This window comes from Platalea leucorodia, assembly GCF_965183815.1.
Source record: "Platalea leucorodia genome assembly, chromosome: 1".
In the NCBI taxonomy this organism is placed as follows: domain Eukaryota; kingdom Metazoa; phylum Chordata; class Aves; order Pelecaniformes; family Threskiornithidae; genus Platalea; species Platalea leucorodia.
Window position 1 is genome coordinate 142046447 of NC_138823.1, and position 24059 is coordinate 142070505.

Genomic DNA, 24059 nt, shown 5'->3' on the forward strand with positions numbered 1-24059 from the left:
CCCAAACCTTATCCCAGAAAGAAGTTGCCATCTATGATGGAAGTGCATTAAGACCAGAAACAGCCATGGTTCTCTTTGACAGTATTTAACAAAGTTTTGAATCATTGTGATGGGTAAAACCGATAGGTGTGTCGGTACTTGCTGTGATTTACATATAGAATCATAGAATCATTAAAGTTGGAAAAGACCTCTGAGATCACTGAGTCCAACCGTTAACCTAACTGCCAGGTCCACCTCTAAACCATGTCCCTAAGCACCACATCCACACATTTTTTGAACACTTCCAGGGACCGTGATTGCACCATTGCCCTGGGCAGTCTGTTCCAATGCCTAACCACTCTTTCAGTGAAGAAATTTTTCCTAATATCTAACCTAAACCTCCCCTGGCACAGCTTGAGGCTGTTTCCTCTCGTCCTATCACTTGTTACTAGGGAGAAGAGACTGACCCCCACCTCGCTACAACCTTCTTTCAGCTGGTTGTAAAGAGTGATAAGGTCTCCCTTCAGCCTTCTCTTCTCCAGACTAAACAACCCCAGCTCCCTCAGCTGCTCCTCATAAGACTTGTTCTCTAGACCCTTCACCAGCTTCGTTGCCCTTCTTTGGACACGCTCCAGCACCTCAATGTCCTTCTTGCAGTGAGGGGCCCAAAACTGAACACAGTACTCGAGGTGCGGCCTCACCAGTGCTGAGTGCAGGGGCACTATCACCTCCCTGGTCCTGCTGGCCACACTATTCTTGATACAAGCCAGGATGCCATTGGCCTTCTTGACCACCTGAGCACACTGCTGGCTCATGTTCAGGCAGCTGTCAACCAACACTCCCAGGTCCTTTTCTGCCAAGCAGCTCTCCAGCCACTCTTCCTCAAGCCTGTAGCGTTGCATGGGGTTGTTGTGACCGAAGTGCAGGACCCAGGACTGTCCCTTGTTGAACCTTATACAGTTGGTCCCGGCCCAACGATCCAGCCTGTCCAGGTTCCTCTGCAGGGCCTTCCTACCCTCCAGCAGATCGACACTTCCACCCAACTTGGTGTCATCTGCAAACTTACTGAGGGTGCACTCAATCCCCTCATCCAGATCATTGATAAAGATATTGAACAGGACCGGCCCCAACACGGAGCCCTGGGGAACACCACTCGTGACTGGCTGTTAACTGGATTTGACTCCATTCACCACCACTCTCTGGGCTCAGCCATTCAGCCAATTTTTTACACAGCGAAGAGCACACCTGTCCAAGCCATGAGCAGCCATCTTCTCCAGGAGAATGCTGTGGAAGACAGTGTCAAAGGCCTTACTAAAGTCCAGGTAGACAACATCCACAGCCTTTCTCTCATCCACCAAGCGGGTCACCTTGTCATAGAAGGAGATCAGGTTGGTCAAGCAGGACCTTTCCTTCATGAACCCATGCTGGCTGGGCCTGATCCCCTGATTGTCCTGCATGTGCTGCATGATGGCACTCAGGATGATCTGCTCCATGACCTTCCCTGGCACCGAGGTCAGGCTGACAGGCCTGTAGTTCCCCGGATCCTCCTTCTGACCCTTCTTGTAGAGGGGCATCACATTTGCTAACTTCCAGTCAGCTGGGACCTCCCCAGTTAACCAGGACTCCTGGTAAATGATGGAAAGTGGCTTGGCAAGCTCTTCCGCCAGCTCCCTCAGTATCCTCAGGTGGATTTTCTACGTTTTTTTAGGTTATCCCATGGTCTGTTCTGATAGGCACTTACAACGGAGTTCTGTGATATGCTGTTTTTGCTAAGGAAACTACTTGTGGGCTGAGAAATCAACACGGAAAGGAAGTCAGGTTTCTTGCTTTTAGAACGCATACAGGCTTATGCAATTTTATAACCAAAGCATTTTTTAGCAGCATGGAATTTAAGACTAATCCACCCCCAAAACCGTTTCCTAGTTTCCTTTCATTCTCAAGGATGAATCTTCCCTCTAGTACAGACAATCAGAAAATATTGTGACCCTTCAGAGGAACTTGGAAATCCCTAACTATGCATTTATAGTACGGCTCAGGTCCTCACTCTCAGTCTAAACAAAATATTTTCTGGGGGAAAAAAAAATGTAAGAGTGAGTGTATACATGTATGTATATGTGTGTATGTTCGCATCATTAAAGAACTTGAATAACGATTGCACATACCATTCCACTTGTGACTTGAATGATTAATTCTTTGCTTAACAGTGTACGTGGCAACGAGCTGCAGCTGTGATCAGCCCCCTTCAGCCATTTAAAGTCTTAGGGAAGGTGTGGTTTTATATGGCATCTTCTGTTTTTCATGATGGCACTATTTGCAGAATACAACCAGGAAGAACAAGACTGGTGGCATCCTAAGTCCGGCGTCAGTTTTGTCAGCTCTCAGAATACGGGAGGAAACACCTGAGTGATCTCCCTGAGTTTTTTGGAAGAGAAGCATTTGGAGGGTTCCCATTTACTAAATACCGTTAGAATAAACCAGGATATTAAGTGACAAGGATACTGATGAAAGATGCTGACATAACTCTTTTCTGAAGATACCAAATCCTAATCAAAAATATTCTGTGATCTAGCTCTGCTCCTGTGTGGTTAATGTATTAGTTTTCTTTAGAAATGTCTCGTCAGCTGTTACTTAATTGCACAATGGATCAAGATTTAACTAGCAAATATTTTTTTTTAATAATTGAAGCTTACTGCTTAACAAAACAGTGATTGAAAAATTTTATACTAACATAATATCATACAATATCAGCTTTTCAACTCTCTAATGATGCCGGTGACTTGTTAGGCCATTTTCACAGCCTATAATTGCTGAAAGTAGCAAGATAATCATGACGACTGTGAAAACCTGTTTATCAAACATATAAGAACACTGGCGTTCTGCTTATTTATTTAATAATTCAATTATAATCATGTCATTATTATTATCATGTTAATACGATTTCCGGGCTTTCAGTTGTATATTGGAAGTTTGACTACACAGGATCTTGTCAGACAGCTTCCCTCTATTTTTTTCCTTTTTATTGCTTTTGCGATGGAGTAATGGAGTAATCTACTAATAAAATATATGGGCTGTTTGCTATGAAGATGTATTCATCTAGTTTAATTGGAGACAGTAAAGAGAACGAAAAAATGGTAGCAGTGGTAGGACAGTTGGTAGGACATGTGGAAGCCTCCTTTTATAAAAGACCTCTTTTTTTTTTTTTTTTTTTTTTTAAGCAGTAATTGTTCATTAATATTTTGGGGAAAGGAGACTGACATGCACATTGCCTAGGCAGGATGTCTGACAGTGACACACCTGTGTAGGCTACTAGTACAAGATTATAAAAACATGGTCAAGACAGATAGGTTTGCAGACTGCATACATCTTTATTTTTTTTTACATGCTTTTTCTTCCTATATGTTGTCACTGACAAACAAAACGTTGATGAGTCAGTCATCTTAAAACCACTTGCTGACTGCTCGTTTAGGCTTCCTGGCAGGAAGAACTGCAGATGCTAAGGAACAGCTGCAGCCACACCTGCTAACCACGCACAGCTGGTTTACAGAGCCGGGGAGCCCAGGGCATGGCCTCCGCCTGGGAGAGCTGCCAGGGAACCGGCCAGAAAGCCAACAGGTGTACAATTAATCACGTCAACAGGAAAATCATATTTATTTCACAGACTCATTCTGTGAAATGATTAATATGAATAAAACCGATCAATGGAAATATAACATAAACATAGTGAATATTAATGACACCCAGTCGATCTCTATGTCCAGCCTCTGTTGTGAGACCAAATCGCAATTTCGTTATTGTAATATCAGGAAAACTATAAAATTAACTTTTCTACAAGGCACTTTCAGTGTACGAAAAAAACATAAATTCAATACAATAAAAATGGATTTGAAACATTAATCACATCAGTATCATTTCCACGCTTTGCTGTAAGAAACTGTGAAGATTTAAATGTGCTATTTATAAATTGCATATAGACTCAATGTTATTTCAAAACATCATAAGCAGATTATAGATATAAACACTATGAGTTGTGAACACCTTACATGTGGCTAATTGGGATTTTATTTTACAGAAAATTTAAGTAAAAATTAAAAATGAGCCCCTTAGCAATGAATTATAACTACAATCATAATGGGGAGATGTACTTTTTCACCTAGTTATGTATAAATCCGTATTTATTGAAAAATGGAAGAAAAGTCATGGGGGGGGGAAAGAAGGGTGACAAAATACGCAAATACTGTAAAGAAAAATCTTTTTGTATAGCAATGCCACCAAATGTAACCACTTTCTTGGATGGTGTAGGAAGAAAAATATGTAAATAAAATTATACATAATGATGAGAGACTCAGCCCAGCTGTTACTAAAAGACATTTTCCTACTGCATCCTGGAGCCTCAATTTTACTCTCTCATTATTTAGTTACTGCATAGACTGTCACCCTAACCCTCCTTCAAAAATTGTGTTTGATGAGGATATTGCTCCTAACAGAGCCCTAGTTCAAATCTGAAGCACTCATGAAGAAGGTTTTCTCAGAATCTGTTCATTATCTGTAAATTTTACAGCATCTATATTTTGCTGGTTTAAGCATGTAATCCTTTAAGAGACCTCTTTGTCCTGGCACAAAAGAAATAGGCCCATCTGTGAACTTCAGACAGTTTTAGCACGAACAGCATCTCTAATCTGGTGATAGTACTTTTTCCTTCTTTGAAACAACTGATGTATTTCCCTGAACTGATGTAAATCAAGTCTCACATCATCAGTGATAGCAGCTTGCAAACTCCTGCAAGAATTGCTGAGTTCCAGACAAAATCCTATGGAGATGAGCTTCACGCTGTGTAGTACGGGCAACAGTTCTGCAGTTCATTTCTTCTCCTTGGCCTTCTCTTCTGTTTTGTATGTGCAACTAATGCCTCAGCTGAAATTTTAGATAAACTGCTTAAATTATCAAATATTAAATAAAGGGCCAGTTTCTACATTATACTCATTTTACTCTTTATAATGCTGTTTGAGATGAAAGCATCCAGATGTGACTGAGAAGTAAACAAATGAACAACAGCTTCTCAGTGTCTGTCCTAAAGTTGGGCTGATACAAGATTAACATCTCAATTGAACTTTGGTAAGTGGAGAGAAAAGAAATGCTGCAATTATTCGTGTTTTTATGCACTGCAAAAAGATACATGGGGTGTCTTACAGCAATTACACTGGATGTCAGCAGGAGGGCATAGGCCTTCTTATTAACAAGAGTTATTTTATTCTTCTTCCTACAGCTTTACCTGCCTAGATGAAGACTGCTGTTACACAGCAAGCTCACTGAAGTAGGAGCTTTTGTCTGCGTTTATATAGCTTGTATGATACAAGTGGGTCCTGGTCTAATACTGGGTGTGTTAGTTCCTATCAGAACACAAATACCAAAGCAATTAATGATACAGCGGCATGTTGTAATTGGAAAAGCCAGTGCAGCTTCTCTAGTCCAGTGGATGTCACGCTTGAAATAGCAGACTCTGAATGGACTCCATGATGTTGCTTGCTTTTCGCTGGAGTACTGATAAATCATTCTGGTATCATCCTGGGAAATAAATTCAATCCACTGGTATACAGCCTGAGTCACACCTTTGATAAAAGCAGGCAAAACCCATTTCTGATAAAGCATTGCAAGAGGTTAAAGAATGAAGGAAAAATTACCTTTGCAAATGAAATTTAAATCATTCACAGAACTGAAGATTCAATAATAATGAAATCTGCAGGTTTCCAGCTCAAGTTGCTGTATGTTGCAGTAGCGTGCCTGTTACTTCCACATAAACGGGGGAAAAAAGGTGGTAAAGCTCCACTCAGCACTGAATTTTAATGTTTTGACTGCCTGTTACAAGACAACCGCTAAGAATCTTCCCTTTCAAAACAATAAAACGATAATGTACTGATGGCCTCCTGAAATTAAGGCCGAGATTTTTTTCTTCCTTTCAGGTTCAGTTCTTAAAAGTTTAATGCAAGCTGAAACAGAAAATGTATTGAGTCCATTCAAGACTGGTTACAGTTAATAGAATTTGCTCTTCCGAAGCCGCAGGGAGGCGGCCGGGCAGGGAGGCAGCTGCCGGCCGGGCTCCCCCGCGGTGCTGCCCTGCCGCCCCCTTCTGCCCCCGAAACCACCGCCTCACAGCCCGGCCCCAGGAAACGCAGACTTTTAGTAAATCTCGCCATGTTCAGGGCCTGGTGGGCACACGGGCAGGGCGCGGGCCGCACGGCCTGTCACACTGTCCCCTGAGAAACGCCATGCCGGGGCTGCTGCAGGGAGGCCCTGCAGACACCGCGCTCCAGCCCGGCGGAACCGCGAGCCCCGGGGCTAGAGGAGGCCGGAGGCCCTGCACGGGACCGCCTCTGCCCGGGACGCGCCCCCAGCCCGCCCGCCGCGTAGCGCCGCCGGGGCGGGGCGGGACCGGACCTCCCCTCAGCGGCCCTGTCGCCGCCCCGCCTTCGGCGCGGAACTACAGCACCCATCAGCCCCCGCGCGGGCCCGCCCTGCCCGCCCGCAGCCCGCCGTACCCCGCCGTACCCAGCGGGCCGCGCGGCGCCGAGCGCTGTCGTGGCGCTCGGCGGGTGAATGAGCCGGGCGGCCGAGCCGGAGCCGGAGCCGGGCCGCGGCCGCCCCGCCGAGCCCCGCTTCCCTCAGCCGCTGCGGGAGCCGCTCCCATCCTCCGCCTCCTCCCGCGGCAGCTGCGGGCAGAGCCATGAGGCGCGCGGGGCTGGGTAAGCGTGGCGCTCCGCGGCGGCGGGGCCTGCGGCCTCCCTGCGGGCCGGGCCGCGGCTGCCTGGCGCACCCTCGCCTGGTGCTGGAGGGTTCAGCGGAGAGGGAGAGGGTGAAAAGCTCGGCGGGGCGGGCCGGGGCAGGCCGGGCTCTCGTGTGGGCCGCGCTGTGCCCGGGCCTGTGGGAGCCGGAGCCCGCTGGGCAGGGCCCGACCCGTCGCCGGGCAGGGGCTGCGGGGGCTCTCTGCGTGAGGGGCTGTGCCGATGGGTGCAGGCCTGCAGCAGCGCTCGGGAGCTTTGGGTGGGAAGCGTCCATTACCCGTGTGTCTGTCTCTCTTCTCGTTCTGGCTCAGCTGGACTTACAGAGCAGCCCTGGGATTTGTATTTCATTGTGTTCATGAATGGTTCTAACGCAGTGTTAGTTTGAGCCATGTTTCCATGGATGGATGGACAGATTTGCCACTCTTCAGTCAAATCCTTTCCAAATTCTCAGTCATTTTTTAGTTTTAGTACTTCTCTATGTTTTCCTGCTGTGTATTGGGAAGAAAACCCCAATTGTTGTCAGTTTATTACAAATATAACCTGATGCAAAGGCAGAAATCTTTGCAGAGTTCCTGCTGAGTGTTTTGAGAAGTTTGGGCCCTATTTTTTAACCAGCAGCCATGTTGATGACTGTAAAGAAACTTTGAACTCTCATGTCATGTTCTAGAACCGTGTAGGTGCTGTGACCTCACTGCATAGCTTAGGTAATGTTTATGCCTCAGAAGTTTATGACTGAGTTTTGGTACTTCTTCCTAGAAAGTGAATATTTAGGGGCCGATAAATGCCATGTGGCTAAACCAGGGGTGTCTGCAACACCAGCCTAGACTTATTTCTACACTGTCGATTTGTGCTGTGTAATAGTATTTTCACAAGACAAAACAAGTCTTGGATACGCTTCTTACTAGATCAAGAGAGGTGTTGGGAAGTTTATCATAAAAAGGTGGGCATTTGATAATGCTTAGGTCTTCAGTCCTTTTCTTTGTCAGACTAACAGCTCGCGTTTGGGTATGAACTGAGGGGGGTTAGGCTGAAGGCCATCCAGCTCAGTATGTTGTGTCTGAGAAAGTGAAGTGATGGATGTTTATGGAAGGAGTGCAGGGGAAAGAGCATGCCTTCTTTTAGTATGTCTCTGGTAAACAATGCCTTAAGGAACATCCTGAAACTACCTCCTGAAAAATCCGCTGGAAGGTCAAGCGGAAGGCTTAAATGTCTACTATGATGGTTACCAGCTGCAGTAGAATTTGCTGCTTTCCCTTGACATTTCAACTGTCAGTCTAGAATTCCTTTTTTTTGGTAGGCTGGAAGTAGAAGCTGTGCACCAGTACATCTGCTGTGGGCACCAGCTACCTGGTAACTCTTTTTTAGCCTGTGATTATGTTACGGTCATGTCCATATTACATGTCCTGTCAATGAACAGTGTTGTAAGACAGGCCATATAACTGCCATGCTGAAGTTTCTGTCCTTCCTGTCAACAGTAGTAGCCAGGCTTCTACATGGTGCTTTCTATTATATATATATATATAGAAGTAGCTGTGCCTATTTAAAAGCTTTGGGGCAGTTGTTCACATCTGTTATGACACTGTCTATGTAATAATCATAGTTATGGTATTTTGGCTTGAAGCTATATGGTATATTAACTTATAAACTATATTCAAAATTGTGCGTCACTTGGTAGGAAGTACTGTACTTAGATGCACTTGTAAAACAAGACAAAGGGAACGACCCTGACTCTCTAAATGATGTCATTTTAGTCAACTTTCTATACTTGGCATTGGTACTTTTGATTGTGGGGAGGGGGAACTTCTTGACTCTCACTGTGATAAAACGGAAACATACATTTCACCTAGTCTTGTTGAGGATTTGTTGTTAGTTTAATTTATAGAATAACAGTAAAACAGTTTACAAGTACAAACTAAAAAATTGTCATTACTTACACTTAAAGAACACCTTTATAGGTGTATAAAATGATATCTATTCTGAAAGTAGCATCATAATTCTCTCTCTTAAAATCTTAATATTACGTATGCCAAGCACACAGGGAAACTGTTTGAGACAGAGCTTTATCTGTGAATGTGGTTGGTGTCTTGCTTCTCTCCCTTTTTCCTCAAAAAGAAAAAAGGCACCCAAACACAAAAATCTTTATATTGCATCGAAGAGGAATTAACTAAAGGCATTCAGACAATTTTAGTGTGGCATTCTGACTAGCCATATAAATATTGATTAATGTTATAGCTGGATTGCTAGTTGAATTAATCTAGTAGGATCTTTATCATAAAGCTTATAATAGTTCTTTTCTGTTTGCCTTTCTGAGTGTTGTTCTGTCCTCTTAGGTTTCAAATCTTTGATTTGAGGCCTAAGACTGATTTTTGTCTGGACGGGACATGGCTTTAATTCTCCTGCGCCCGTGCTGCTGTCCAGCTGTTGTCTGTAGGAGATCTTTATTAGAGGTTGGAGGAGGCGAATGTGTGGAGCTGAGGAGCTTCTGCTCCGCTTACTCTGCTCAGTCAGTTGTCTGGATAACAGTCCTGAAGCTCCAGCACCTGAAAAGCAAAGGCAGGAGTGGGAATAGAACTGCAGAATGGCGACAGGAATGGCAGTGTTCTGCTCAGAGCCCTGGCTTCCTGTATGAGGTCTCGTTTGTAGAGAAATACATGCAAGGATCAGAGTATGCTCTCTCCTTTACACACCTCTCTCTGGGTGTGATCAAATGGTATTTGTCTTTGTTAGAGAATAATCTCAACTTTCCTATTTTGAGTTAGGTGTACCACTGTATGTAGTGACCTCAATGCTCCCTTCACATCTCCATGTAATGCCTAGGTTGACTTCCATAGAAGTAATCTGAAAACACTATGTGGGGAAAAATTTTATGGTATAAAATTACAACCATTCCTCAGTTTTCCGTCTTCGATTTGCATATTGAAAGATAACTTACGCATTTGAAAAAGGTTGAATCTGTATCTCGGGAACATGTGGCACCTCTTCCTGACTGCTGAGGGTAACATTAAGGAAAAGTGTTTTTAAATGGAAAGAGTGGTTTTCCACATGTGAAGAGCACTTGCTCCAGTGGTATTTTCTGTCTAACTACTGACTCTTGTGTTTATAGGTGATGGAGCACCCACTGGTAACTATGGCTATTCCAATAGTGGATACAGTGTTTATGAAGAAGAAAATGAAAGGTTAACAGAAAGTCTGCGTACAAAAGTCAGTGCCATTAAATCAGTAAGTATTTAATTATAGTAGTATTGTCACATTTATTGAGTTAAATGATATGGACCAGTGAAGCAGTAGTCTTAGTTTAAAACATAAATTTAATACAAGAAAGAATTATTGTCAAACAAAATGCATAATCATTGATTTATATAACTGATTCTTCCTTTAATTAGATTTTTAGCTCGAGGTGTCCTTTTTTGCTAATCTTGAGGACAGCTGTGGTGTTACTTATGGCTTATTGTCCTACAGAATGAATTACTGTCCCTGCAGAAACTAGAAAATTTGAGTTTAGGTCAGTAAACTGGCTCAGGTTCATTTAAGAAAATGGACTACTTGATTTTAGTGTTATCATTGTGGCTCATCAGCTTCTGCTGATAAATCTGTAATGTGAAAACAGCTGTTAGAAGTAGCATGCTAATATACTCTGAAAGAGAAATTTGTTGTTTTAATGATTCTGATTCCTTCCAGAGATTGAGGACTTCTTTCAAACAAGTCTAACTGAAAGACAGCTCTGTGATTAAAATTGCGTGGGGTTTTTTTCTTAACAACTTAAGATGTTTTAAAATACTTCTTAGCAACAGGTGCTGTTTCTGTGTATGTAGTACAAGCCAATGAATTCTGAGGCCTAAACTCATTTAAATTCCTATCGCTAGTAATATCCTGTTGCTTAAAGTTCATTTGTTTAGTCTCAAATAGAAAACAAAACCTTAGTTTTAAGTTAAGAAATTGTCCACCTAAATAATTTAGAATAAGTTAAGGAGGTAAAAAGAAAAGCTTTGACCTTTGTTATAGAACTTCATTTCTCTCCTTCTCTGGTATATGTTTCAAATCAGTGCCCCAGGGTATGTCTACAGTGTGGCTGATGGTGCCCCATGGAGTAGCATGTGTGCTCTTTCTGCAGTTGCATCTTTTAGTGCAATGTAGTGATCTTGGAGTATGGAATAATCTGCAGATAATCTTCCTAGAACCATCACGTTTCACTCTTGACTTGATGATAGGTTGTGATGAAATGCAGCAGTAAGAAATAACAACTTTATGCTGTGTCACAAAAAACATATGGGTTTTGGCTAATCCAAAGCATTGGGGCCTGGAGCGCATTTCCCTCCCTTCTAGGAGTTGAGCTGGTTGTTCAAGAACTCTTACGAGGAAGAGCCGCTAAGAAGCCTCAGTGGGGGTTCTCCCGTTTCACTTGGGAGCTGCTTTTAAGCCGAGATTCTCCTGGCTGGCCCCTGCCTTTGCTACGCTGCAGCTGTGTTGCAGCTCTGTCTGTGCCTGGTCTCATACCTCCCTGATTCCAACCCTAACCTGCAGACTTGACTTTCTGGCTTGACCTTGGGCCCGTCTCCTAGATGTGGATGTGCTGGGTGATGCCCAGGCTGTTGCTGACCCTGGTTACTACCTCTGGACTGACTCTAACTTGCATACTCAACTTGCCTCTTTGTCCTGCTGCGCCCTTGCCGTTTCATGACACAAAGCAGAGAAGGAATAGACAAGTTCACAAAAGAAATTCCTGTTCATAGGATAGCAGCAACTTGTCAAAAGAGATGCGTTAGCAGGTTACAGGTGTCAACTACAGCAACACTCAGTCAAAAGGAGCGCTCATGGTGTCCTCTGTGCTGTGTGCCAATAGTTTTAATAATTGTTCCAGGAAATGGATAATTGCTACTTAGACTTGACTAAATCTTGAATTTTTGAAAGTCCATGCAGTAATTCTAATAAGGAATTCTCTGTTCAAGAAGAGGGGAGGAGGAGCATTGAATACCTTCTGTGACTCTCTAGACTCATCTAGTCAAATGACAAATATTTACTTTCCTAAGGGTTATTGCAGAATACTGTGCATGTTATTTTGGTTTTTGAAAACACCAGGTACTGTTTTCACATTTTGCCTGGGGAAATGCTAGTCATGTCATGTATTTTAGACTGGTTTCTCTAACCTATGTATAACTGATTATTCATATTTAATACTTTTTTTTTAATAGCTTTCCATTGAAATTGGAACAGAAGTTAAAAACCAAAATAAAATGTTATCAGAAATGGTAAGTGTTTAGTCACTAACTTTCTTTAAATATCGGGCAGGATTAAGAAGTTAGTAATGTAAAGCATTCCTTCTTTTAGTGTGAACATTGTATTAAAATGTTGACAGCATATTGTTGACTGTAAAATGTGACCAATTCAGCACCAATATTTCTGTTCAAAAAGACAGATGTGCAAATGCATTACTTCCAAAGCACAACCAAAGTCTTTATACTTCAGATACAACTATTTGTTTTCAATTAGCAAATGTATAGTATTATTAAAAAGGCAGTTCTTTATTTAAATGTATTTAAGAGAAGAGGGAAGCAAAAAATAAGGAAGTCAGAAATGCCTTTTTTGCTTGCATCCATCTGGATAAATGGGCAAAAGTTTTTCCTGGTTAATTTTCAGAAGCTCTGAAATAATATTAGTTTTGGAAAATTTGAAAAAACAGGAGAAACTACACTTAGCAAGCTTTAGGGTTAACTTTTTTTCTCAGAGTAACATGGTTTTTTGTTGTTTTGTTTGTTTGTTTTCAAATGTAGGATAATGATTTTGACTCTACGGGTGGACTTCTAGGTGCAACTATGGGCAGACTGAGAATACTCTCCAGAGGAAGCCAGACAAAGCTATTATGCTACATGATGCTGTTTGCGTTGTTTGTTTTTTTTGTAATATACTGGATTATTAAACTGAGGTGATGCATGTTACCTTCGGTTTAAATTGTGTAATTTCAACTATAAAGCAGTCTTAATTAATGAAGACATTGATCTGAAGTGGCATATTCTGTTGATAAAACACAGTGAAATTGTTGTAAATTGCATTAACTATTAATGCAATGTTATATATAGTTTTCTTAATGTATCAGAATTTTTCCCATCATCCCCTGTTTTGGGGGGGAGTATTTGTAAATATGCAGAAACTGCTAGCATAGTAGGGGAAAATAGTTTTTGGAATTGATTTAAAAATACAGAAAACAATGGTTGTTCGGATATGAAGTAATTGCAGAATTACAAGGCTTTCTCTTTCATTCTGCATTTCATTCTGGGCCATGCTCTAAATTAGAGCTCCAGTTTCAGGCATATAGTAATTTCTAGGTTGCAAAAGCATGAAATATACTTGGATCTTTCTAAATTGGTTTTATCTGTGGATTTTTAAAAGGCTGGCCTGAAGCTAACAAATGTAATAGTGGTACCCCCAAAAATTATTTTTCTGGATAGCTCTGATAGTGTATGTGTTTAAGTAGCTTAAACTGTGTTTTGGGAAGTTACTTAAAACTGGATTTTTTTTTATTTAAATGTGACAAATCATGCTTACACATGTACTCTTTTAAGCAAATGCCTTTGATCATTGGGATCAACCAAGATGGATACAGTACAAATGTTTTCTTTATATTTAAAGTATCTAAAACTTAATGATTCCATTGAATCGCTAGAACTTTTACCATTAGTATATTTTCAATCTGTGATGATCCCTAAATCTACACTGCATGATGTCTGAAATATGAGATCAGATATTTTGAATTTTATATTGAAGTATATTATGATACACCTGTTGGAGGTGCTGTCATATTAAGGTTTTTTTATTTTCAAGACAGCTTTGGCTCACCAAATAGTTTCTAATAATTGAAGCTATTATGCTGCTGAGTTCAACATTCAAAAAATTAAGTTTCCTAGATATTAAAATTGTATCTACAATTTTTGCAAAACTTTTCTAGAAATACTGTATAGTATGCTGCCACTAATAACTAATTACGAACTGACAAATAAAGTGTTCTGTAGTATTCTAGCTAGTGTTGTTTATATACATTCTTCTCTACTGTAGAATACCAATGTATTTTTTGGAAATGGTGCTGCATTTAAGGGGCTATACTTGCGTGGGGAGCACTATGAAAATAAGAAATGGAGGTGTATGCTATGTTTCTTTCATGTTAGATTTCATATATAACAACGGAAGTGTGACATGTAAATCACTTATACAAAACACACAGACTGTGTAAAAGTAAGTAAAGCTCAAATATTTCTAGCTGATTTAATCTTTGACTGTTAAAAGGTCTACAATACTTCTACAAATAACAGAACATCTAAGTACTAACACCAGGATAATTTATTGTCTTTATATGAGAATTGCTGGGCTTGTTAAACAAGAATAGCATTCCCAAAGCTAGTCAATAGGATATAGTTTGCCATGCAAGATTGATGCACTTGTATAATTTTAATGAGACAGTGGAGTGCAAGGTACCTAACTTGTGAGATGATAATTACTGACATATCTGTTTGACAGCTACGCTCCCCTGATACTTGATCATCTTCCAGAAATATATTTCTGGCTCTTAAACGTGGTGTCTGAGCAATTTCTAGACATGATTTTTTTTTTTTTAGCAATCAATCTGCCATACTAATAAATGGAAAAAGTTTTTAACTACCTAATAGAAAGTAGAAAAATGGGTGGATGCAGCTAGTTATATGGCAGATACATTTCCTGTCTTTGTACTGAAAAATATGCTAGGGTGTCCCTTAAGTCTTGACAGAGCACATATTGGTAAAAATCTTTCACCAGTCCTTCAGATCATGTATAAAACAAAGAGGATTTTAATTTTAAATGTCAAACCAGATTAAAAGGTAATCAGTGCAGAATAGGAACTAGGTCTTCCCACTGTCCCCACCCCCCCATTCTTTAGTGGTGCAGAGGAGTGAGGGGAAATGAATTAGGCAGGGAATCTTAAGCCGATGTCTTCCTTTCTGTGTTTCTTCATTTCAGGAGGGTTGTCAGTTTTTTTGTAGTTGTCTAGATGGGGCTGGAAATGGGGGAAAAGCTTAAACACAAGGAATATATGAAGCCTCCAAACAACTTTCTACATCTCTGTTTATTAGAAAACACACAAGGGCTTTTTTAGTTAAGTGCTAAAACACAACTCTTAGGCTCTTTTAACATGAACTTTCTGAACTGAAAGGAAACTGAAAGTTACATAGTCAAATCTGTGACATATTTCTGTATTTTACTTTTGGAGCAAGTACAGAACATAGCACATTTCCCTTTCTTCATTTCCAGTAAAAGGTCAATTTTCAGTTTAAAATCTGAACTGATAATCCTGCAAGTTTGCTTAGAATGGTTAAGGTTACTTATGTAAAGGTGAAACTGCTGTGAGAGTATTTCACTCAGGAAGGGGAATGGCAATTGGTGGAAATCATGAGTTGCAGCCTTAGAATTTTCTTCAGCATCTGCACTTACTGGTAATTTTCTGATAGAAAAGTATTACTCCAACAGTCCTTAAAATTCACAAATCGTTAGCAAGACTTCAGGATGCTATAGTATGATCTTGTAGAATAAAATCCACTATACAGTGGATATGATAGAAAAATATTAGTACCATTTAATTGTACTTTTACAAAGTTGCAGTTAATAGCAGCTGCATAGGAATACTGCAGTTAGGTTTATTCCTGGTTTTGAAATTTTGTACATAATTTTTACACAACATTTATATATTGCGTTTCTCAATTTAATGTAATTTAAGACTCCACCTAGCAACCATACAGATTATTTCCAGGTGGAAGAAAATAGCATCTTTTAACTATCAAACTGTTAACCTTACAGTATCATGGAGATTCCTTAGAAAATGCTTAATGCATCCAGTTGGTTACAAGGAAAAGTCCACTGAAGCTTTTTTTTGCAATAAGGCAGGTTGTCTCTTCTGACTTAAATGGCTGCTTTAGGAAGAGTTGCTGATGTTGGTTTTGAAGGTATGGCTGATATGCAAGTAAACATAAAGAATAAGATTTAAAGATGATAAAATTAAGAATTTATGCTTATCACAGCAGATGTATATTTCACTGAGACTTTTTGTGTAACATCACTAATTTTGAAAATACTTGGTGTACACTTCTGGTTTAAGGTGACTGGCATATAACAAATTGCACTATCTATCTAATTTAAATAATAACACACAATTTTCATATTAACTTTTTAAAAAAATGTTTTTCTTTAATAATTACACACAAAACAGGATACCTTACTGCTGAAGTTCAGGCCTCCAAAAGCTTCAGATACAATTAAAGAATTGTTTGTAGAATTCTACAAAGAAAAATCAACCCCCACTCCCACCAGCAAACATCCATGACAGAGTGTAGTACAAGTCAACGTGAACTTGGCAAAGATGGCAGAGCTCATTTTGATGATTACTTGCTAAAATTGAAAAACAGGGAAGGTACTTGTAACTGAGAGCAGAATCACTGATCCAGCATGTGATTGTGGAAGGCAATAGTTTGTGCCTTAATTATTCATCTTGAAAGCAAAGTTACACTGAAATTAGATTAGGCTACTAGTGAAATCATAGCTGTATCCGTGTGGAAGTTAGTTATGTTTCTTAATTGGTGGCTTAGATGCTCTAAAATGTAGTTACACCTTGATTAAAGAAGACATTTTTTCTGAGTGCTGAGACCCCCCAAAAAAGTAATGCACTGAAAAAAAGGAAAAAAAATTGCAGGAGGCCACATGCTTTTAGACTCCTTCCTATCAACAGAAATTTGATATTGGAGAACATGTAGAATCCTCATGGTCAAAGACCCTGCTAAGCAGTTCATTGGCAAAATCACCATTATATTTTCAACTTATTTTACACTTGAAACATGTACTGGCTGTTACCTTCAGTGTGCAGTACAAGCTATGCTCTTGCTTGCTTAATTTTCAATGAAGAGTGGAGATGGGTCACTTGCTTGGAAGTATTTCCATGTATTTGCATATGATGGAAAGCATGGTTTCATCTGTACCACCTCCTATTGACATTAATCTCAAGTCTCTGTAGAAATACAAAGAGTGAATTTAAATATTTGCATGCTATACTGATGGAACAAGTACAGAACTGCACATACCCATTTATTCTATGCATTTGTTATGGAGCTGCTTTTATTACATGGAAACCCCTTGTTTACAGAAGTACATACGCGGTGTGGACAGATGTGTTGTCAGCACCGTACATACCCTTTTGTGTACAGGGATGTTGCTAATTCAAAATCAAAAGGCTTAAGATATCATTTGGCACATCCAATTTTCAGATTCTTTCAAAAATAACCTTGGCTTAATACTCTATTTTCATCTTAAAATAAGTTAAAACCTCTCCTAGCATGCAACTGCCCCTGCTTAAGCCCAGCCAGACGTCCTGCAGCTGAACTCCATACAGACTTTGCTTTACGCCTGATCACTTTGGACTGGCATATAAAGCATCGCAGGCTCTTCCCAGGGTTTTCTGCTGGACTGCCTGCTCAAATGACCTACACTCATGCCAGCTGTCTGCAGAACACCTCATCCGTTGCCTCCTCCCGGTGAGATGGTCTGCAACGCTTCCCGCAACATCCCCGCTGTTCCTTTGCGAAAGCTGCAGCTGCCTAAGCCTGCAGTTGAATTTTAGAAGGGAAAGGAGCTTTTGGAGGGCCAGCAGCAAAAAAGCGTTGCAGTACTCAACTTTGCTTAACTGTGTGGTAAAAAGAGTATTAGTCAATCGGTACATGAGGTATTGCAGAAGTGTACAGAGAAGGTACAATTTTCATTCACGTTTTTTAACCAAGCACCCTGGTCTCCCTAATGGCTATGTGAGATCTGGCATAACCTGTATTAGTATTATATAGTATTATAGTATAGTATTAGTATTATATAATATTATAGTATAGTATTATATAATATATAAAGCTCTTCTGCTTTAAAAATGAATGGCTGCTCCAAGCTTATTTACTTTTCATTTGATATTTCTAATTGCACTCATTTAAAAACTGCTATTAAGATCACTGAGTCATCCCTAACAGTATTGCCTAAGTTCCCTGTGCTAGCCAGATTGCAAACTACTGCAACCTTAAGCAATTTTCTTCACAAATTTCTTTTCTCCTTTCGGGAGAAGAAAAAAATACCCAAACCATCGAAACAGTTCTGCTAACCTACCTCTACTTAATTCAAAACCTGAAGATTCCCCACCTTCCTATGGACCTTGTGGAAAGCAGCAGAGCTGGGACAATGGTGGGTTACTTGTCCTTCGTGCTGCGGTGCTGTCTGCTTTTTCAAGCTGCAGAAAGCCCCTGCCAACACTTAGCATCTTGCATCTTCACAGCACTGTAGCAACAGTAAGTAATTAATCCTCAAAACGCCTCTGTGATGCTGATAAAAATCCTCCATTTGCAGCAGGAATCCTGGACACGTGGCTTGTTTATGTGAAGTTACAAGTAGGCAGTGGTAAGATCTGGCTTTGGTGGTGTGTGACAGGCATGTCGGGTTATCACATATCAATACATGTCTTAAAAAACCAAAACACCTTTCACATATGTTTTTGTGTGTGTACATATGTGTGTGTGTGTCTCTACAAAATTGCTAGTGGTTATATTTTTGTCTCTATGGGTGAGATAAGGAATGTTTCCTACAGAATCTACAGGCAGGCGAGTAATGCCGATCACTGCCCCGGGGAGACAGGACAGAAGGTTTTGCCTATTTTAAAAGGATCGAGATGACACAGGACTCGAAGGATGTTAATCTAGCAGCCCTCTTCTGGGAAAGAGACTTGCTTTCAGCGTAGGAAAACAAAAACACAGGACTAACTATTCTGCCAGGAACTCTGTGAGGAAGCTGGGGAAGATAGTAAAGTAAGCTTGTATATCAGCTATTTCTTGTAAGTTTATGGTTTGATAGTTTATATGATATCAATAATGCATTATTAATACAGCATATAAATACTTTACTATATATAAATAATAGAATTTAATTGCTTTAGGTAGGCTACCCCTGGCATGCTTTTGTGCTGGCACAGCAACACTTTGCTTTCTGATCCCTCGGTCACCTTGTCGCTGCCCCCATGCCAGAGCAGCACGTCCTGCACTACCTGCTGAGGTGAGCACCGACCCGTGATGGCTTCACCCTGACCGAGGACAGTGAGGAACCAGCCTGCAATGCACCAGACGATTACGTATAGGTGTCAAAATTTTGAGGGACCGAACCTCTAGCCACTTGTTGAATGCTGTTTTCCTTGGAGAGTGGGAGTTTGCCTGAGGAAAGAGATAAATCCTAACCATTGTGTTCTGGCCCCGCAAAACACTTCCTGCAAAGAGCTTCCTCTCCTTCAGGAAATTCCATGCACCTGAAACATCAACTGTAGATAAGACTTACTCTGCTCAACCAAATCAAGAGATATAAATGTTAAAAAGCAATCTGTTTTTTGATGGATTAAAAAAAATACTCATTTCTTGAATGCTGAGTTAAAAACTGTATTTATGAGGGAGGGTGAGGAACCCTTCCCACCCACCAAACTCGAGCCAGGTTATCAGTAATTTCTAGTTAGGTAGCACAAGGGACAAAAAGGACCCCCACATCATCAAAGTTTCCCATCTCCATAGGTACCATATCATATAAGTTCCTTCAGAAATGCATCAAGCACTGCTATAGCGAGAAAAAACAAGCTCCCTTTAATCTCGGACTACCTTAATTTGAAGGTTGCCACATAACAAAGTTGTTCTACTGATTAGGAACCCTCTAATTTACAGCCTGAATGTGTTCCTGAGTAGTATAATCCAGTACGGTCCTTCAGTTTAACGTTCCTCTTTTGGCCGGCGTTGACCCCTCTGCATCCAGAGCGCCATTCAGCCCTTGTTTTGCACAGCCAAGCCGTGTCCATCACCCTGCCTGGAAACCTTTTGGTCCCAGATATCCTGAAAATCAGGGCTGGTCCTTGCTCCAGTCTGAGCTCTCACTTGCGTGCGATTTCACTGGCCATGAAGTAGGGACAGGTACCTATCTCACAGCGCGAGGAAAGCTTTTGACCTTGTAACATGCTATATAGGCACTAAGGCCACAGCTAATGGCACACTAAATCTGTCTCTAGCCTCAAGCTGATAAAAAGTGATGGTGTTTGCAGTTGTGCATCCCACTACCATTTACTACCTGCAGCCAAGAAGCCGAGCCTGCTCAGGGAGCTGCTCTACGCTACATTTTCCTCTTGAAAGCCATATAGTGCTGGGATCTAAAAAGCCCTTTCTGTTCACAAACACCCTGAGAAGAGCCTGCTGCACTATCTATTTTCCTTCGGTCCAGAGGGAGAAGTTTGACCTGATACCACCCAGCGTGGCAGGCCCCTGGCCAGGCTGGCACAGCCCAGGCACCAGCGGCCGTGCCCACCAGTTTGCGTGGCCCTGCCCGTTTCCCCTAAGGGCCATTTTGAAGGGACAGCTGAGCAGGAGCGGGCATCACCTTGGCCTGCCTGGGAGCGTAGCTCCGCTTTAAAGTCACCACCGTACAGTCACCTACTTTGATTTGCCATATTAGAGCTAGATGTCACGTGCTTCATCTCCTAAATTCCCTCTCAAGGTACTCGTAAAAGTCAACCAAAGTGGTAGACAGGCATCTGTCTCAAAACCTCCGCAGAAAAAGGTTGAAACTACGGATTTGTTTTCACAGATGACTGAGGAATCGTTATTAAGTCTTGTCCCAAGAGTTAGCTACTGACTTCAAAGCAAATTGTTTTTGTCAGCAGAAATTGATAGGTTTCGTTTCATTTGGTACAACCATAAATTGTGATAATGACAAAGACTGATTAAAAAACCCACAATATTCTAGACTCATTCTAGTTTAGACATGCTTTGTAAAGAATGAAAGAACATAAAAAATGAAATAAAAAATGAAACTGAATAAAATATTTCAACTGACTTTTTAAACATGAGGAATACAAAAAATAATTTAGAAGGAAATGCATTACTTATTCAAAAAAATTCCACTTAAAACTATATAGAAGCTTGATTTTTAACTATCCTGAATTACAACTAAAACTTCATATTGCAATACCTAGGTGACAGTTGAGGGAAGAAAAGAAATCCGTTTTTCTTCTGCAGCTATGTGCATTTGCAATGCTATTTGCACTTCATCTATTTCACATGAGTAGTCAATCAGTATTTTTCACTACTGCTTTCTCAAGTCTTTCACAAGGCAGCAAGTAAAGAAATGATAGCATTCTCCCCATCACACCCCACAAGAGTAAAACTTGTAAGAACTGGCAGCAGTTAGACAGTGTAGTACATAGAAACAATCTTAATTAAAAAAAAAATAAACAAACTTTTTTAAGAAAGCCAGACCAGTTCTTCCTGTAACAACTGAAGTGTACGTAATTATTATTAAAATATATAGCTCACTACCTGAAATATTTTAAAACTCATTTTATGAAGTCTGAAAAATTGCAATATACTTGCTACAAAAAGTTTTCCTCCCTCTGATCTCTCACAACCTGGGGTTTTCATATAGATTGTGGGTTTGTTCAATAATTGATTTTTTCTAAGTCATAATGTCTTTGAGGCATTTCATACAGGGGAGAGAAAAATAAACAAACACAACTCCAGTCTGGTGCTCTCCTTCTCCAGAATCCTGCTAGTAGGGTAAAGTCTGGAAAGTCTACTACTTTTGTTTTTCATATTGGCTTGTGTTTTTCTATTAAACCCTTTGATATTTGGGCTCAAAACTTTTTTCCAAACCCATTCTCCTTCTCAGTATCCCTACAACTAAAAATGAGACATTTATGTACATAAAGTCAGCCCAGTATAGGCACCTACACGGTGAAACAGCTATCTTTATGCCTTCTAGAGAATACTACACTTTAGAAAAGTCAGTTCTTCTACAAAGTTTAAAAGACTAATGATTAAAATGACAGATGTGAATAAAGTCATTTGGCAGACAGTTTTGTGCCGAGCTGTTTGTTACCTCCCCACTAACCCTAATAACTAAAATTCAAAGACTTCATGCCCTAATCATGCAGTATGCTGTGTGCTTTTTGAGGAGTAACAGCCCAACGTGTCAAAGACTAACATTTCCTTGGAAACTTGGTAAGGATTATGCTACAAAACTCTTTGTACATTATGACTAGATGTCATGCTGTGCAGTTATGCTGCTTGCTACTTGACAAATGTCACAGTGACGTGAATGGTTACGCAGACTGCTGTACAAAAAAGAAAAGCTTTAGGAAAGTCGCTGCTTTGCTTATTGTTACAGATTAACAAGATTCTGACTTGAACCTGTAATTGTTTATTTAGGTAATACTCTACCTCTCTCTTCCTGGAGCTTATGGTTACTCAATGATAGAATTTTACTGATTCAGAGAAAATTTTAGAGTACAGATATCACACTGCCTTTAGCCTCATTTATAGCACTGTTTGGTTTAGAGGCAGAAAGATATGTCTGACACAGTTTATACCAATAGGAAATACCCTGGATTTCTTCTCAGGAAAAATGGGACTGTGCTGGTGCGCTTAGCAAACCACTCTGCAATTCACACAGAAAATCCCTGCCCACAGTTAGCAATAACATACTGGGCTAGGAAAGCTAAAGACAAATCAAAGCTGTATAAAAGCATACACACATTAATCTGTACGCATTACTACATTGACAGTAAGCACTTCAAGACACGGATTCATTTTACTCAGAGTGCCTACTGCAGTAGCTTTTAACATCTGCATCACCAGGGACCATTAGTTGCTAATGAAGAGGCTGTGAAGAAAATAACTAAGCAAAACTACCATATTGGCAGCTGGCTTAAAACCACCACCATACAGCAGCCTGTACCTTCACCAGAAAATTTCAGGAATCCACATGTCAAAAAAGGTTGGGGATCTCTCTGAGTTACCACAACGGCATTCTTGTTCATAAAATGCTATTAAAAATAGAATAAGTAACTCAACCTACTAAAAAGAAACAAGCTTTTTACAGATTTTTAGTGTTCTGCTCTCACTTTACACGAATACGTTTACCAAAACTTGCAACTAACTGAACCGCTAACTAATTTTGCTAACCTTTGATTAGGTATCATATATATAAGGGCTGAACTGAAATCTGTTACTGCAAGAAAATGCAAGTTCCATTTTGGTCCTTCTACAGAATATAAGACACCGGGGCCAGAATTTTCCTAACAGCTGCCAAGAAAACTGTTTCCTTAGAGAGAATTTTGCTCTAAGTAGATATATGGTAAAATTTGAAGGGACTTCAATTAATTTGCAAAAAGGTCTCGTACCGTTTTCATCTAAGCCTAATGGCGAACTCCAGTTTCACACGTATATTTGGGGGAAAAGATACAGCTGATTTTCATTGGTTTTGGAAGAAAGCTTCTGTTTTGTTTTAGTTCTGTTCTTGTAATCAAGACTATAAGCAAACAAAGAGCAAAGAGAAAAAAAAAAATCGCTCGTTGGTAGGCTTCCCTTTTTTTCCTTGTCCTACTGTCTGCCAGGTACCAGAGGACCATTGGGGAAAACACGGAGTTTACTTCTTTCACCTGACATTCAAGCTAACCTGTGGGTAGTTCAAACTACACCGTTGTAATGCAAAGCCAAGGTTTGGCAAAGGAATAGTCAGCCTATGTCCTCACACTCACACGTCACCCCAAACTCAACAGGACTGTGGATACCCTTGCATCCACAACGTACATCAGTAACATGCCATTCAGTGGAACAATACCATTCACACCGGCTAGGAGCTGGTGCCCTTTTCAAGTGGGTGATCTTTTAGTGGGACATTTAAGAGGTCAAATTTCAGTAAAGCCATTTCCTATTTTCACCATTCGCTTGCCTACCTGTAAAACCTGCTCACCAGAACCTCACTGGTGAATCCCATTCCTCCCCAGAACTGGAGACAGCTATCGGTCACTTCACGGGCCAGACGACCTGCCTTTAGCTTAGCCATGGAAGCAAATTTTGTCACATCATTCCCTTCCACATAGAGAGCTAAAAAAAAAAAAAGAAATAAAAAAGCACAGTTATACAGATGCAGTCACTGATCACAGCCTGCCTCTCTGGCAATCACCTCCCCACGCTCCTTTAGCCCGACAACGTTCTTTGCAAGAAGAGAAGCACATCTGGGAAGGCAGCTGCGGGAGCTCACCAATGGTGCGGTACAGCAGCGAGCGAAGGAGCTCCACTTCGGTTGCCAGCTCGGCCAGGCGGAAGTGCACGGCTTGGTTGTGCAGGACGGACTGGTCAAACACTTTCCGCTGGCGAGTGTAGTCAATAGTTTCTTGTATTATAGTTTCCAGCGGTGTCAGGACTTGAAGAAGCAAAGCACAGAACAAGGCATCATTTTAGC

The 24059-nt window shown here is 40.7% G+C and overlaps 2 protein-coding genes across 2 annotated transcripts in view; one reads left to right on the forward strand and one right to left on the reverse strand.

Moving 5' to 3' along the window:
* The first annotated feature begins 6551 nt into the window (after positions 1 to 6551).
* Positions 6552 to 13724, forward strand: BET1 (Bet1 golgi vesicular membrane trafficking protein). Its single transcript, XM_082331503.1, has 4 exons — positions 6552 to 6716; positions 9859 to 9974; positions 11945 to 12001; positions 12524 to 13724. Exons 1-4 carry the CDS (start codon positions 6698 to 6700, stop codon positions 12677 to 12679), a joined length of 348 nt encoding a protein of 115 aa, XP_082187629.1. The 5' UTR covers positions 6552 to 6697; the 3' UTR covers positions 12680 to 13724.
* A 923-nt stretch (positions 13725 to 14647) lies between these two features.
* LOC309588200 (putative acyl-CoA dehydrogenase 6) overlaps positions 14648 to 24059 on the reverse strand; it is a 35422-nt gene continuing 26010 nt past the window's right edge. The window contains exons 5-7 of the mRNA XM_082307173.1: positions 23859 to 24020; positions 23551 to 23701; positions 14648 to 16773 (exon numbers count right to left, since the gene is read on the reverse strand). Of these exons, the coding sequence (XP_082163299.1) occupies positions 16683 to 16773; positions 23551 to 23701; positions 23859 to 24020 (404 nt within the window). The 3' untranslated portion in view covers positions 14648 to 16682. The remainder of the gene's footprint in view (positions 16774 to 23550; positions 23702 to 23858; positions 24021 to 24059) is intronic.